General features: G+C 25.7%; 1 protein-coding gene across 1 annotated transcript in view; it reads right to left on the bottom strand.

Moving 5' to 3' along the window:
* LOC108562722 (trace amine-associated receptor 5) overlaps nucleotides 1-19006 on the bottom strand; it is a gene marked incomplete at its 3' end in the record, with an annotated part of 51201 nt that overhangs the window by 15024 nt on the left and 17171 nt on the right. The window contains exons 2-3 of the mRNA XM_017921136.1: nucleotides 9068-9397; nucleotides 8872-8997 (exon numbers count right to left, since the gene is read on the bottom strand). Coding sequence (XP_017776625.1) covers nucleotides 8872-8997; nucleotides 9068-9286 — 345 coding nt within the window. The remainder of the gene's footprint in view (nucleotides 1-8871; nucleotides 8998-9067; nucleotides 9398-19006) is intronic.

Below are 19006 nucleotides of genomic sequence, written 5' to 3'. Positions count from 1 at the left end.
ATACGTTTATATAATAATTGGACTAAGAAACGCCGTTGATGCTTCTAGTTCGTTAATACACTATATTAATAATAACAATTATAATAAGGGTTGGACACAACAATATGTGTAATATAAATAAATTAAATTTAAACCAATTGAGGAGAATAAATTAAACATTTTTAATATGTCTGAGAAGTAAAATAAATGAAAATAATTCCTGAGACGGATAGTAATGGCGAAAAAATATAGCATTTTCTTTTAATAAAAGACGAGATGATTTATATCCGATGCATCCCAGACATTATCTTGTGATCCCCGCAATATGTATTTAGAGCAAGGCGGACGACAGCACCCTAAAAAAATAGACAGAAACCGGTTGATGCATATCAAAGTTCCCTTTCCCACTAATTTGACGTCTGATAAATTATCCTTTTCAGAAGGATTCTAAAACCGAAACGACCAGATTTATTTAAATATAAGAAGAAAAAAAAACGGGGTATATGTGGAGCAAGGCCATTAATTTCAGTTTTCAGTTACATTGGGCGTGAACAAAAAAAATATATCTGAAAAAAAATCGAAAAAGGAGATATTAATGTTAAACATATACAAAATACAGTCCAAAAGACTCTGTCACCTCATTGATGATAGTCCATCAATCTAATATTTATTTAACAACCTATCAAGCGTAAGTTATGAATGCAAATAGTAATCCTTTTAAAACGGGAATTTTGAACGCAAGAAATAATGATGATTTTCTTTAAATTCCGCTCGGCTTATTATGTGCAATTTATTTCTTAAACATGTACCGATAAAAAGAAACGTGATAAATTGTGTTGCTTATGTGCAATTTATCTTTATGCTATGTAAAAAGAAGGCATGCATTGAAGATGTATGAATAGGAATATAAAAGAAATACATGTATATGCATTCCCCCATCGCTCATTACCAGCCATTGCTATTAAATCATGCGTTTCTTGAAAGAGATCGTTAGTATCGTTCGTGTTTCTTCCAGTCTTGGAGATGGAAAATTGGCATAATTTCCTCGCTCATAAAATTCATCATTGCATTGGTCCCTTTTGTAAATAGGGGGTATTGTGCCAAATATCTACAAATGACTTCGCGTTTAGATGAAATAAATTAAATTAACATGCGTTACGTAGTTACATATATATGTTTGATGCTTTCCGAAAATGACATATATTCATTTTATGATATAAAATAACTAGTATTTAAAACATATATTCAAATAATGTAAATGAGTTTCAGGAAATATTTGCTGCATTTCGAATGGTACGCGTTTGCACGTATTTCCTGCAACAATGCAATACCAGTATTGTGATGCAAATCAAACATAACGTAAATCTAAATTGAGCTTTCCTTGTTATTTCAAACTTTCAATGGCAAACTCGTTAGAATCCATTTATTTGCTTATTTATATTTCAGCGACGACGGATTGAGGAAATGTTTGGAAATACTTCAGTACTCCCGACTCAGGGTTAAAAAAAATGCATCATTAATTCAAGTACAAACTTTTTTTATTAATAATTTATTATAAAATATAAAAATATTAATTTTTTTAAAAAGCATTGATTATTATTTATACCTGAAGGATTTTCAATAGTTTTATTTTAGCTATGTTTTTTTATTTAATCATAATCCCAACAGTATTTTTTATTATTTGATATATATTTATAATAAACGTTAAACCTTAAAATACAATTAGATTATTAATTGTTATTATTTATTGTTTATATAAATATATAATTATTATTGTATTTGTTTTCGTTCACTTATCTACAATAAACCTTAAAATTAAGAAATGTTCTAAATTAAAATTAATTTAGAATATCGCCATTCTCAGCGTCTTTGATTAGAATCTTTGGATCACATCAATTGTGTTATATGCAGACCTCCATAATTGAATAACAGCTTTGTATATTAAGATCTTATTTTCAACTATGGTGTGTGAGTTTCTGCAGAGTAGCCAGTACAATTTTGCTACCTGAAGAGCTAGTTGTTTCCTCTTAGCTTTTATGTGGTTTTTCCATGTGAGCCTTTCAATAATTACCTTCAGCTGTTTAGTCGATCTGTTTAGTAAAGTTTTCCTCTCTTCCTCTTCTTCATAACCGCTCTTATGGTAGTCTTCCAGTTTCTATTTAGATTTCAGACTCACGTTCTTTGTAATTGATTAATCAAGACATTGTCTAAAATATTCCCAGTTTGTGTATTTGTTACTTAATCTTGGTGGGTTTGATTACATATAGTACAGTTTAACGTAACAAATATTGAAGAATGATTCGAAGAGAGATCTAGGCTTGAGACTGTTGTGAGGTACTTGCTGGAAATTTCTTTAGCAACAACAATAATTTTAAACAAACAAAAATCATTATATATATGGTCATTAATATAAATAACAGTAAATAACCAAAGAATAACTTCCAGTAGACCTCAATATGCCTTTCAAATGAATCATCTCCTATATACGTTAATAAATAACAGGAAAAGTTGTGTATCTGTGTTAGATCCCTGGGGAACTCTAATTTTGAGCAGTGTATAGTTTCATTTGTATAAAATAGAACATCAGTTTGAATTAAATGCGAAAAGGTATATTCGCTAACCCAATTTAATAATTTAACATTGGTCGGAATTTTCGGAGAAGAATCACCAGATTCACGAAACTAAACCGATGCAACTTAAAGTTGTGTCCTAGATTCAATTTTGATAAAATACAGAGCAATTTGCACGTCAATATAAAATATATTTAATTTGGATTAAAAAAAATCTTAATCATGAAATTGAATGATTCAAAAATTGTTTTTATTTTCCAGCGCAGATATTTTTCTCCGTCTCTTGATTTTCTTTTTTATTGCATCGAGTGCTATGGTCACTAGTCAAGACTGAACTTTCTGTTTAGTAATAAAACACAATAATAAATACAGAGAGAATTATAAAAGATTATATGTATTCCATTACAACAAAATATAATTATCACAAATGTATCTAAAAACATGTAAAAAAATAATGCAAGAAAATTAAGAAACAAGTACTGAACGATAATTGTATTAAAAGAGCAATAAAATTTGCAAAATTATAATAATACATTATATACAAATGTACAAATATTTTACATGCTAATTTATCTAAAACGCATTTTGTTTTAACATCAAGAAACTTTGATTGCATTTATTTGTGATTCTTGCTTAGTATAATATATAAACACACGTATTAACATAGTATAATAAAAAAAAAACCTAAAATAGGATTATGTTATAATATTGTTGAGATATAATTGATTAATTAAAATTTATTTAATGCCAGTTATTATTACTTTCAACGTTAATAACATCTTTTAAATTAAAAATTTTGGAACCTAATATCCATTTATATAATAAGCTGTCGTAACGAATGATACAATAGCACGGAATCATTTATACGTATTATTCAAGTCTTAACTGTACTTTTCTTATATGGCGTAGGTTAAAAATATTTAAAATTACTTATTTAATTTTGGTAAGGTAAAGAAATAAAAATATTTCAACGAACGTTTTAATTAAGAAACAATATTAAAAATATTGTTATAGCCAAACATTCTAACAAAAATAATTGTTTAACTATGATTAATTGTATTTGTTTACACTATTATTGAGTCTAAATAGTAGATAGCCCACATTTATTACTTACTGATTATATATGTGTTGTCTTGTCTATGATTATTAATTGTATTTGTTCAAACCCTTATCTAAGATACTATTTAATCTAGACCCTCACACATATATATCTGTAGCCACTGAATTCCACATTGACAAAACAATAAATTATTCTACAGAGTCCAGAGGTATTACACCCCAGTGCACGATAAAGATTATTTTGCTGTAAACTGCTAAAAAAGCATATTTTTCAGAAATGTAAAAGTTTTTAACACAATATGCAATATGCAGAACTAATTGTAAAAAATCAATACTGTACCGTCAAAAATATGTATATACTTTCCAAGGTATATATATTTTTATGAAAAACTAAGATTTGATTTTTAAGATGTTATTGAAAATAAAATTACTAGATTCTCATTTAAAACTTTATGTTTTATGAATAATGGAGTATTACTTATTGTGGGTATATCTTCAATCTATGAAAGCTACAGTAAAATTCCACAGCGCTTAATTCCTCGCTTTTTACATAATTATTAAGAATGTATTTTGGTGTATTTATATTTTATTCCAGAACAGTGATTTAAAATTTGTACTATTAAAAATTATTACAAACTCGTTTTTGGTTTCAATTAAATAATGGCAATTTAGCACTTTAAAAGATTCTTTGTAATTGTAAGTAATTAGGTGCTACATGTGGGAATTGTAAAGGAGAATTAATGGTGGTAGATAGTCAACGTTAAAAGCTGCAATTGGACAAAATTACGAGACTGTTACGCGTTGACGGATAACATAATTGAGAGTTAAAGACAATTTAAAATGAAATCCACTATTAAGTACCGTTTCCGAACATTCGATTGTACACAAATTTCAGAATTTCAATAGTCTATTAATTATAATTTCAGTGCGCTGTGAATAAATTATCGGCCGCTCAATTAGCATTAAATCACGACGATAATTCCAAATTTTATTTTCTATTTATAAATTTGCTCTACGATGTGCAGAATTTTCAATGGCAATTGAAATCCCGACAATCTAAATCTCGACAATCATAAAACCGCCTGGGTAGTTTAGTTTATTATTCGCCCGGATCAAATCCCTTGCTTTTGTTTATATGAAAAAAATATAATATATCATATTAATAAATTCAAGGTCGGAAATACCTAAATAATATATTGTATAAATAACAACAATTAATAATCTAAGTTTATTTTAGATTATTTCTTATTATTAAGAATAAAATATTCAGGATTTTGATACTGACTTATTATGGTTTGTCGGGATTTTGATGCTGTCGGGATTTCGATATAAAACACAAAATTTTCGAGTATATATATATTCAAATATATTTGCTCGGTTCGTTATTTAAATTTATTCATAACGAAAAAAATAAATAATGCAGATTCAGAGCTGTACGTAAAGTCAAAAAAGTGTAGCTCACCCGAACTTTAATAAACGTTTTCTGCGGAATATATGTAGACAAGTTTAATACATCTCGACAAGTACAGATAGCGCACAGATTTATACGAGAAATTTAACCAATTGTTCAGTTTCTGACCGATTTGCATACTCCGGTTCACTCATTCTCATCCATACATGAGTACAATAGCCTGTATGGTCGGAAAAGCCAAAGGCGATGCATTTAATGGCCAGATCCTACTACTAATATTGCTTGAGCAGAAGGGCATCGTCTATAGTTTATTATAATTGCGGATAAGCGGATATTACAAAGCTATAATCTTTCTCAATTTAATAGCAAAATCCATAATAAAATGGAATTAACTTATACAAAATTCCACCGAATTATCTAATATTCCTATTTCCAATTGCTTATCAGCACTTCCATTTTTATTAAAGCGTTGCTATGTTAATACTTTAATGTGGATATTATTTCTTTAGCAAAACAATAATTTTAATTAAATTGCGAAAGTTATCGCACTATTTAAAATGTACAAAATCTATATTTGTAATATTTTTTATATAATTTAACCCGATATAACGCACAGATTTATAAAAAATATTTTTTTTATTTAATACAGTTGTACCTCTGTTAACGCAACCCTTGATAACGACAACGTCCGACAATCATTCGACAAAATATAGTCAGAAATACTATAAAAAAAAGAATATATCTTCTAAAAAAGTTTGATAAAAATATATTGAATGCAGAAGATAATGGTTTTTCAATGAAAAAAATGAGCAACAATACCAAAGAAACTGAAAATGAAATAAATAACGATATTACATTTCCCTGCCGAAAAAATATTAACAACCAAAGATTTATTTTGAATATAAGTTTATATTTTATTTGCAAAAAAACTACCCTATTCTGTACTTTTACCTCTGAAAACGAAGTAATTTTATGGAATGCATTATATGCGTTAATCGACTATTATTATTTATGACAGAAAGTCGATCACAGCAACTATATTTTATGTTTGTTTTAATTATTGTATGTTAAGAATGTTATTATTTAATATTATTGATTGGTAAAATCATGAACAATTTTTGAACAATCCAAATTATTCAACTAAATTACTTTATTTAGATAATTCAACTATACTTTCTTGTATTTGTATATTATTTTCTGAAATCTTCATCATGGACAGAAAATTACAAAACATTCCCATAATGACCATTTACTTTTTATAGCCTTTAATGCAAAGTGTAAGAATGAATATAAAATAAATTGAAACACAAAAACAAAAATAAAACCTTCCTTTTTATGATAAAATCGTGAGTTAATGGCCTCTTTCTTAATGGCGAATAAATATTATTCTCTCTCTCTCTAAAACCGTCCTTTTAGTATATACATTAAGCCATAACTGAATATTAATCTCCCTTTTTTTAATGAACTTAAATAAACTGTGGTGCGATTAAAATATATTCATCAATATTAATTAAATAAGACTCTCAAATTTAATTGAACATTGCTGAATGCAATTAAAATTAAATTATGAATATATTTATATTGATTAATATTATTACGAAATTAATGATTATAATTAAAACGATATATTTTATTAAATATAATCAATTGCTGTTAATTTTTATCTAAGACTTTTATACGCTATTTAGTATTGATTTATATTGTTAAAGTAAACTAATCATGTTCTAATAAATTATATTAATTGTCAAGTAAATATAATAAAATGATTCATAAATTGATTCTTTTCTAAATAATTAGGTTCAAATTAAAAATGCACAAAAGAAAATGTAAAGAGAAATATGAGATATTCCTATGCGGTACATTTTCAAATCTAATTATTCTCCTACAGTAAACATTTACGTATCTATTTAAAAAAAAAACAATTGTAAAGAAATTAATGTACAAGAAAATATAAATAAATTATAATATGGTACTGGTTTTAGTATATAATTGTGCTCAAGAACCGATATTCCACTATTTATTAATGCATTTAAGATATATTAATCATATAACTTAGTTCAAAACTAAATTAATTTATTTATTTTGTAATAAATAGACTTATTCAGAATATTCTCTAATAAGATTTTTTTTTTGTTAAATTAAAATTAAAATAATATAACACTAAAGAAACAATTGAATTTGAAAAATAAAACATAAATGAAAAATATTACATAAATCTATTGGCGTTTTGAAAATACGCAATGCGTTTCTGGAGTGGCAATAAACAGAGCGAACATGAGATATTCCTATGCGGTACAATTTCAAATCCAATTATTTTCATGCAGTAAGCATTTATGAATCTATAAAAATGAACTATTGTAAAGAAAACATTCTAGAGAATTTCTATATATAAATTATCTTATTTTTTATTACATGTTAATATATTATAATATTTAGTTATATTATAATTAACAGGAATAAATGAATATATAAGTTTTCTTCTTAAAAAAGAATTACGATCAAGAACTAAATATGAGATCTATTTTGCGAACTTATATTATTTTCTATATACGAAAAGTGGGTAATCGGTACTTTCTCTCGCGTTATTTCGTAATATCGTTAATCGCGTGGCGTCTGAGAAAGTCTGTTAAATAAATGTTTATTTTGTAAACAAAATATATTACTCATTACCATCGTTTGTTTCTTATTATTTGTCTGAAGCCATTGGTAATTTTCGTAAAATCTCTACATCCGGTTCATTTTCTGTATCAAAAACTTTTTTCGATTCTTCTATAAACAATGATCAATTTTAATTTCATTATATATACATTTTAATATTTTAATGCCGAAAGAGCTAAGGCTTACAGGGGCATGCACCTTTAAATAATTAACATTGTAATATGTCTCAATTTGAATAAATAAACTGAAATATATATACATTTTAATAACTAAAGTTTCGATAATGGTATAGTAAAATGTTCATGGCGTCTGATAGACACTGATAATACTATTATGCTGTTAATCGTTTGAAAATGGCTTTTACAAATCATCAGTCAGTATGAAGATAAAAGGTCGAGGTTGCCCAACCTTTTCAGTTATAAAAAATTGGTATTGTATCCAGCAGTGTTAATTGCTTGCATTTTGTTAATATTCCGATTACTAATATGGAATACTACATTAAATAACACGCGTTATTATTGTTAAAACTCAAATTAAAATAAGTAAAATAAAAATATTCAGTTTTAGAATAAATAATATGTCTAATTCAAAAATTAAATTCGGCTATCTTATTTGAGATACCCTTCAGTATTACCATTCAAAACATTATTGATTACAAAATAGAAATGTTTGCAGAAGCATTAATTCATGTAGCGTTTTGTAAACACAATTATATTTATCAGAGTGGCCCGAAATGTGCATCTGGCATTATTGGGATTTTATGCACTTTTTTAACAACACATCATAAAAATGTGTCATAAAATTTCGGGTGTTGACACTTTTTATTTCACACTATTTCACCGTCCATTTAATGAACTTTTGTTGATTTTTAACATATTAAATTATTAATTATGACGTAATAATTATACAATTTTAATTAAGAATCCTTTAATTAGTAAACATATATTTTTTCAATAATGTTTACGCATATTTTTTTCATATTAATTGATGTTAAATATTATTTAAGAAAATTGTTTCCCTAACTATACTTCTTATATCTACAGTTTGTAACCATATTTTGTTTTTTTAATATTTTTATATAAGTTGACAAATAAACGATCGTAAAAATTTCGAAACTCGAAGTTCATTATATAAAAGAAAGTAGAAATGCACTGAAGAAATAGTGACGTGGCATGAGTGAAAATGATTAATTACCTGTATTTGACAGATTAATTCCCCATACGGCCAGCAGTTTCTCAACGAAGGAACTATAGCAAAAGGAGTTACGAACAATCCCATTGCGAGGTCGTTGCTTGCCAGAGAGGTCAACAGATATCTGGGCTGGAATTTAGAAAAAAAAACACATAATTACAGTTAATTATAAAGTGGAGGATTTTGGTGAAATATATACCTGTGAGTGGATATATTTGGAGTATCTTCTGCTGTTTATTACGAATATCAGCAACATGTTTGCAAGTAGCACTCCAACAGTTAATAAGAGGACTATCAGTGCTTGAATCACTTCTCCAGGACCTAATCCTGCCAGTATGCTGAGCCCAGTGTATCTGGGATGCGAGCAGCTGCTGTTTTGGAGAGCCGGTGCTACGAGTATTGTTGTTTTGTGATGCATTTTATATTTTCTTCACTCTCTGACATCTAATCTACATCCCAGGCACACAACGCGGCACAACCATGCTTCACAAATGCACTAAGAAAACAACCCTCAAGCCACCTGTTCCACCTGAAATACAAAATAACATGGATTATTTTGATATTAAAATATAGTCACGTATTCAAATTTTATATAAAAAATGTAAGAACAGTATTAAGAAATCGTAAAATATAATTATAACAAATATATTTTAGGTATACGAAGTTTCTCTTCAATTAAATTTAATTTTTTTGACCAAGAATAATTTTTGTTTTTTTACTGAAAATATATTTTTATTAAAATATCTATTTAATTTTTATATAAATTAAAGTTTTGAATTACAAAAAATTGTGCATTATTTCTGTGTACATCATTCTAGTTAGAAAATTAATTTTCTTTTTATTTTATATAATTTATAAATTGTTATTAACCCCATTTGGCTAAAGACTTTATTTTTACATGTAATAAATACTATATTTGATTAATTATTATTATGTAAATTGTTTTAGATTAAATGGACAATTGTATATTACATTCATGTTTAAACAACTTGAAAAGATTTTAATGCCGAAAGAGCTAAGGCTTACAGGGGCATGCACCTTTAAATAATTAACATTGTAATATGTCTCAATTTGAATAAATAAACTGAAATATATATACATTTTAATAACTAAAGTTTCGATAATGGTATAGTAAAATGTGCATGGCGTCTGATAGACTCTGATAATATTATTTTGCTGTTAATCCTTTGAAAATGGCTTTTACAAATCATCAGTCAGTATGAAGATAAAAGGTCGAGGTTGCCCAACCTTTTCAGTTATAAAAAATTGATATTGTATCCAGCAGTGTTAATTGCTTGCATTTTGTTAATCTTCCGATTACTAATATGGAATACTACATTAAATAACACGCGTTATTATTGTTAAAACTCAAATTAAAATAAGTAAAATAAAAATATTCAATTTTAGAATAAATAATATGTCTAATTCAAATTTTTTTATATTTATATATTTTTTATTAAAATATCTATTTAATTTTTATATAAATTAAAGTTTTCAATTACAAAAAATTGTGCATTATTTCTGTGTACATCATTCTAGTTAGAAAAATAATTTTCTTTTTATTTTATATAATTTATAAATTGTTATTAACCCCATTTGGCTAAAGACATTATTTTTACATGTAATAAATACTATATTTGATTAATTATTATTATGTAAATTGTTTTAGATTAAATGGACAATTGTATATTACATTCATGTTTAAACAACTTGAAAAGAGATTCAACTAAATTGAGTTAATATTAAAGGAGATGCCAAATAAACTTTTCATTTAGAGACTCCATACTTTTTGAAGTTAATTTTAATATGATGCTTAATACATAATATGAACCATTAATACATTAATAAAATAACCAAATATAATTTAATACATATAATACATATAATTTAATACAAAATAAAAGAAATTATAATATATAATTATAAAACGTAAAATAAATAATTAAACATGATAATTCATGATAAATTACAAGAAAAGAAAATATCTACATATGGAGGTAAAGAAAATAGACCTAGATCCATTTACAATATTTTATTATCTGAAATATCCTCGTTATAATTAATATTGAAATGTTTTATCTTGCCTTCACATTAGAACTAAATATTAAAGTAAATGTACTCATATAGTTTATACTAAATAGACTGAAGAAACAGGAATCACATTAAACTATGATATTTTTGGATAATACAAAATTATAAAAAAAAATATTTTTCTTGAAAGTTATTAGGTTATTTTTATTAAGTTAGATACAAAAAGCTAAGAGAGAAACCTTATAAGACAAGCAAATTATGAATTGGCTTTAGCTTGAAGTAATACTTTTTGAAAATCTACCAAGAAAATATTAAAATAATTAATTTTAAGAATCAAAATCGATAAATATAAATTTTATTCTCAATTCAAGTTTACAAATTACAGATAATTAGATGGTAGTCATGTGGGAGGAATAATTTCGAGCCCAATTTAGTGAAGCAAATTATAGACTGTACCTTCCATTAAATTCAATATGTATTGACTGAAGTACGTCTTAATTTACTAGTCCAGAATTAATAATATTGACGTTAAATTATTACCCGAATACATGAATTCCACCATCTCGACAATTTTTACTGCAGTTTTGATTCGTTGTAATTTATATAATATTTATTTCAAGTCATAAAATATTATGACAAATCGATATTTCATATTCACAATTCATTTCATAAGCTATTTTAATTATAAATTGGATTCAGTTAAATCCTCCAAATGCCTCGGTTACCTGTAATTGTTTAATTTTTAGTGCGGAAATTCCACAACGCGCAGAGTTTCGAATTACGTTTCCGGCGGTATGGTGTTCCATTAAAACGAAATTTAATACCGTTTTGCGCTGTTTACTATTCGCTCTACTAGCAGTTTAACACTTTTGCACTAATACTGCATATCATATACAATAGTTATTTTTCAACTAACAACTAAAAAGCAGTTAAAACAATAGTAGATGTGTACATTGCGGAATTTTAATAGTCCATTCATTTTTTATGCTGCTGTTCATGTTCCCACTTTCCACTGTGTTGAAATTTGTATTACTATTTTCAAAGTTTTCAATAAATTTTAATCTAGCAATTGTGTATCGTTTACGAAATACTTTACAATTATCATAAAATGCACATTGCCGAATTTGGACCAATATCGTAATTTTTTGCAGTTAGCAATTCATTTTTTTAGAAAACTAATAGTCGTCACGCTGTTATAAAGTAAACATAATATGTTTTTATATACTTAAAAATACAACAATAATTTATATAATAATTTTACTATAATTATTTTAATCGCAATACAAGGATTATGTGAAACATTTACAATTATTTCTTAAAGTTTACATATATTGGACCACAAACCTAAGTTTGATCAATTAAATTTAAGAAGGTAGTTTTAATAACAAGTACAGTATGACTTTGTTTTGCAATTATGGTGCGTTTCTAAACGAAATTCGCTAAATGAGATATACCTCAGACTGTAGACAAAATATGTAATTATATCCTTAAACATTAGGGTTAAGTGAAATATTTTCATTTAAATCTCAAAGTTGCATAATGTTGAACTATTAAACAAACATAAATTTGATTGATAACATTGAAGAAGATTTACTCTTATGATGCGTTTTTAGACGACAAGCGTTAAATTAATCAACGTTAATTGAAATCACAATAATACATACTAAATAGATTACTTTAGCATATAGTAAATAAGTAAATTTCATAAAATCTCTAGCACAAACTAAGAAATAAATGTACTGTAACGAAATGCTACGCTATTGATAAGCTTTATAAAACTAATAGTAAGTTGGTAGTCCATTCTGGGAAACTAATGGCGTTGATTGGATGGATTGTATTTCCCAATTCGGCAACTCTACCTTTTACATTGTTACGGTAAAAGTATATAATGTGTATACATTTACCGATTATGTACGGTAAATGTATACCAAAACTTGTAAATGTATACATTTACAGATTATGTACTTCTACCATAACATATACATTCAATTATATAAAACATCAATTGATCGAGTGGTAGATAGTTTAGTATTTTTTTTAAATTATAAGAAATTGTTACATAACATTTTTTTTATACATAAATTGTCGTACTTTAGTCTATAGTCAGGTTTTCATTTATGCAGTTTATTTTTATACGGATTTTAAGTCCTCAATTAGTCCGACTATTGATACTTGTATATTAAAATTAATAATATACTCACATAATGGAAATATCCGATCTTGACAAAAAATGTACATTATTTATGTTTAATTTATTTCTCATTTACATAATTAATTATTTCATAATAATAAATTTAATTTATTAATGGATTACATTTACTGCACGAATACACAAAACTTAAATTAATATAGAAAATAAAGTACTTTTTTTGTATACATACAAAAATTACAGATATACAAAGTGCTGTTAAAGACTGCAGTTCTTAGGCCAAAATTGTATTACTATTGTGAAATTTCTTATATTAATAATTCATCAGTTTTTATATTCTTGATTCCATCATTATTCACTTGTATTTTTCGTTTGTATTTTCTTCATTTTATATCGAATATAATACGATATTGTTTTCTTCGGTTACATCTTCATTTCCTGTCTCATCATTTTCTGAATTGTGGTATGTTTTCTACTACCGTTGATATTATTTCCTATTTCAGTCCTTATTATTGCCAAATACATGTCCAAGTTAATCAATATCTCAATTTCAAAGTTAGTTTTCGTTTATTGTATCATATAATTCCGTAGAATCTATTCCATATGTACTTTATACACATTTAAAGATATATATTTATCTATTGTTAATGTTTTGTATGACATCCATTCAATTTAATTTACATACAAATCAATAATATTGCTCAAGAAAATTATTAGGAGAAAAATCGTAAATGTTTCATTGGAAATAATTTAAAAATATTAAATTTAAATATTACTACCACAAAATCTATATGTGCTGTAAATATTCGGAATCTAACGTTTGGATATTAAGTGTGCAAATGTAGCGTGAGTAATTTAAATGGGATCATGGTTAAAAGGATTTTAAAGTGTTGATATAAATAAGGCGTTAATGGAAGAGGTTATAGTTGGTGTAAAAACAGGATAATGATTTTCAGAAGTAATGTTTTCCAAGTGGATTGTATCACTTTTAATTCCGGAAATAACTTACTTTAATGCTTAATAAACCCGTAGCAAAACTACCTACAAAAGCAATTGTAGAATAAAAAAATATGATTAAATATATAATTGTAGAAATTAACATATATTTCTTTATAATATTTTATTTTGAAATAAATCGTAATTATAACACTCACTCTAGCAAATGTTTTATGTTCGGATATAAAACACATATTCAGATAACGTACACTTTACTGACAGATTGATGTTACCGTTTTGGAAGATTGTGGTAATGTTAAGCTTAAGACTCATCTTAAACCGTTGATCAGTTGACAGACAATTCGGGTAGTTACGTTCGTTAATAGAACACTGTATATAGATATCCTTTTATATAATAATATTCATGCTTTGTATAAATGTTTTAATGTAAATTTTCAACTTTATAGTATATTAAACAATGGCAACTGAACTTTATATTTTATACTGTTATAAATACATAGACTACTGTATAAATTGTATAGTAAGGTTAGAATTTATTATGTTAGCTTACATTATGTTAGAACGTTGTACGCGATAATGTGGTGGAGTTTATATTATAAATATATTAATTGTTTTAATGATTAATTAAAGGTAAAATAAAATGTAAATGTAATATAACATATTTCTATGTCTATTTATATTGCGTTTTAGTTTGTTCATTAATTTTCAAGTATCATGGATATTCAAAACTTTATGAATACAGTTTACGTAAAGAAGGGGTTGATCCAAAGACACGCGACGGTGAATAAAAATACAGCATGCCACAGAATTTAATAACACTTTAAGAAAGCTCCTTTTCCTCGATCATCGTCAAATAAGTCTCGCTATGAAAGACCGAAACGGACATATTTCAATGTCTAGACACGCAAAGTGATGCAATTATGGGGACACAGATGCGCAAGATTGAACGTTTCAATTTCGATTCGAATGTACATTCATCTTCGTTTTAATGAATACATCACCTCATTCATAGCCGTTAGGGTTTATTTTTATAAAATGTAGTTTTAAAAATAAAACTATTTTTGAATGCGAATATTCCTATAAACAATTTGTGTCAGATCTCCATTAAAAATAAACCATTAATTGATATTTAGAGAAAAAACGGTTTTAATTTTTTATATTTGTTTGTAACTACAATATGTGCTCAATATAAAATATATGCATTTGGTTGGTGGAAATACAAACGGTATTTAATAACTAGTTGAAATGATTGATATTTTCATACTTTTATGTCTGTATTTTCGTATTTGTAATAACTAAAATATGTACAAATTCGTAAAATTTCAACAACATTACTACAATAAAATGAAGAAACTACATATACAATCAATAGAAACCGGAATAAATAAATAATATAACTTAATGTTTTAATTCATTTCGTATATTCTTTAAAGTATTAATTTTGTGTATTTTGCAAATATAGTAAGAATCCAACTGTTTTTTTTTTCTATTTTTTTTCTGATGCATTACATAACTTGACCTGTAAAGACATTAATATAATAAATTTTACAAAACAGTTTTATTAAATTTTAAACACCGGTTTTGTACTTATTTATATTTTTTCTTTAAAAAAACTGTTATTAAAATCGAGAAACTTTAGTTTAATTAAATAAATATTTAACTTATACAGATTAACTTTTGCATCTGAAACATGTTTTTAAATTTTAAGACTTGTTTAATAATTTTATTTTATTTTTATGAAATCGTGCACTGATAATGACAAAATTCTACTGGGCGTGAGTCTCTGATGTGGGAAGGTTTTGGGCGCCACTGTCCAACAGTTTTCGAAATAACCCTAATATAGATTCTAATTAAATCAATACTTCAATATTTATATATCAATTTTAGAATATATATTCGGTTTTAAAAACCAACTATTTCAAATATACTATGGAGCATTTATTTCTTGAAACTTATCGTAGATTATTTGACTGGTTTTAATTATAGAAATATCATAAAGCGCTTCACAATATTTAAAGATATGCGTATTGAATGTTTGATAAGTGAAAGGAACATCGTGCTGAATGTGAATCGCTTGATAAGTTATTTAATATGTCGCAGTTGAGAATTTTCCGTGGGGTTTGATATTATAAATGGATTGCGAACACATTTCGGTTCCTTGTGCGTTAATAATTTGTTATTCTTGCTTCCCATTGTTGCACAGTGCGACAGGATTAACGGCTTTTTTATGACACCGCCGCCCTTTTTTTCCGCATACACACACAACCCACCATTATATTTTTTTTTTCTGAGGGCAGAGGGTGGTTTATGTGTGTCTTTTTCATGTTATACATCACCAATTTATATATTTCGGTCATAAAGTTAACATTTGTTTAACTCAAATATTTAAATTAGAAAAAGTAATAAAGTTTCAACAGGAATAATATATTTTTATTTACTTCTGTGAATTTTATAGAATTCAATACCTAGTTATAATATAGCTGATCAATTTGATATTTTATATAATAATACTCTTGTATATTATTTTATTTTCTAGTTTTTGTTATATATTTTTTTATTTAATTGTACATTTAATATTATATTTATATTGTAATAATTGAAATTCAATTTACTAATTTATGAAAATTATTTTATACTTAATGCTTGCTAAGGAAATGAAATCTGTACATATTAAATTGACTAAAGAAAGATATGCGATATCAACGAAAGTGAAATATGAAGGCAACTTGACTCACCTACATTCAGGAAAAAAAGGAGTAATTAGAAATAAAGTTTATAAAACTCTGCTAGTTATATAAGAAAGGTCGAAATAGTCAGGAATAATAAATTACTAATATGCAAAGTAATACAAAATCCAGTATCCAATTGAATGCAGCCAGCTAGAGTTTGTCGCTTTTTAAAACTTGTTTTCTGAAAACTGTTTTTTATTTTTGAAGAAATTTATATAATTCGTTGGGCGGAAAGACCTCGGTCAATAGCCCTTTGGCCAGCCTATTAATAAATAATTTTTATTTTTATTTATGTGAATTATTATATACCTTAATTATTTGATTAAAAACATAAACAATTTGACACAAAATCTTCTATGATATAAATATTGCTAAATACTGAGTTTTATTTAACAAACGGAAAATCGGGAAAGAGCAATAACTTTAAAAAATGCTAAGGAAAATGCAAGATTAGTAGATATTAGTAGATTTATTTACATCATTTTCTAAGAAAAAAAAAAGGAATATAGTAATTTTTTATTTGGTTTTTCTATATAGTTTTCCATGGAATAAATTTTATTTTGTAATAGTTTTATGTCATATTCTCAATTCTTTAAGTTTTATTGTGAGAAAAAGAAAATATGTTTTAAAAATTCTTTCTTTTTTTATATTTTTCTTAAAATTCGAAAACCGATTTTCTAGAAAAGTTTAGGTTCGAAAGTCAATTTTTTATAAACCCCACAGCCAGAAAATCGAACATACAAATGATCCAAAAGTTCCAGTCAAAATGCCAAATAATATCATCAATGCACCGTAGTTCGTCAAGAATAAACAAATACACAGAGATATCTATATAGGTATGATCGAAGATACAATACCAACGTTTAGTAGTAGATACAAATATAGTCTGGAGTCACATACTAATATTCTGGCTATTGACCTACTTAACAATAGCAAAACAACAAAAAGGTTTAATAATTACAAACCACTAGATTTAGTGGATATTTACTATAATTACGACATAATAAATCATACTTAAAACTTAATTTAGCAACAAAATGTAATGTATACAAATAGAAAAACATACATATTTCATACGAATTTCGTAGCATAACTCAAGTAATATTTTGTCTTCCTTTTTGAATCTTTAAATCGAATCATTTCATTACATTATGTTTAAGAATAATATAATTTGTAATAAATATTTTTATTATGTATTTTTTTAAATTAAAAATATATTAATTATGTATTATTTTCAATTAAATACTAATTATTAATAATACACATAGCCGTTTCAAATAAATGAAGATTTATCTAATATTTGTAGTAAAAACAAATTGATAAATTTTTTATATAGATTTAAATATTTTGAAGTTATTTTTTGTAGCCGTTATTGCGTATTTGTCAAGTTTTAACAACTGAATGAATTTTATTCATTTGGAATGCGACTGAAAAATATTTGTGTTTGTTCACATTCCTAACCTATAAATCACGCTTTAAACACAGGTATTTTCGGATTCAAATTAAATATTACAAAAATTTACAAGCAATACATTGTGTTGTTATTATTATTATTAAAAGTTATTTCAATAAAATAATATACTCTTTTTGCAATATTATACAATTATAAAATCCACAATTATTTCGATTTTCAAAATATCATATTTTAGTAATATACATCAGTTGTGAATATTAAAACAAGAAATTTGAAATTGTAGGCTTTATTGGCAGAATATTTTGGTTAAGTGAATCATAGGCCTTTGCGAAATCCAATATCGTTTCTCAAATTCTATTCTTTAAGAATGTCATGCGACACCACAAAACTGTAGATAGCTTTGATACCAGTATTCAATTTCAATAATGATATTATATTTACAGACGTAATTGAGATGGTATAGAACTATTTCTTTGAAACCGAACGCAATCAATAAATCTTTTATGTATAATAAGATTAACGATTGTTAAAAATCAATCATGTCCTTCGTTAGTTGTTTTAAGTTGAATTAATTATAGTTTGTTTAATTATTTTGTATTTTTTGAGTGTCAATAATTTGTTATAGAATTAAATAAAATTTATTTTCTCCAATTTAAAAAAAAGTAAAAATAGAATAAAATACCGCAAAACGACCTATGGTCAATAGACCTTTCCAGCAGTTTAATTTAATTTAATTTTTGTTCTTATATTGTTGTATTGAGCTTATGTTTTTTTGCAAAATATTATTACTTTATTAGAATAAAATTGATGTTTTACCAAATATCTAGTAATTAAGTCATCAACATATTTTAAGAACAT

Source organism: Nicrophorus vespilloides, unplaced genomic scaffold, assembly GCF_001412225.1.
Source record: "Nicrophorus vespilloides isolate i.1.1-1 unplaced genomic scaffold, Nicve_v1.0, whole genome shotgun sequence".
Classification (NCBI taxonomy): Eukaryota; Metazoa; Arthropoda; class Insecta; order Coleoptera; family Silphidae; genus Nicrophorus; species Nicrophorus vespilloides.
The sequence above is the reverse complement of the archived record's forward strand: the minus strand, read 5'-3'. Positions and strand labels throughout refer to the sequence as shown.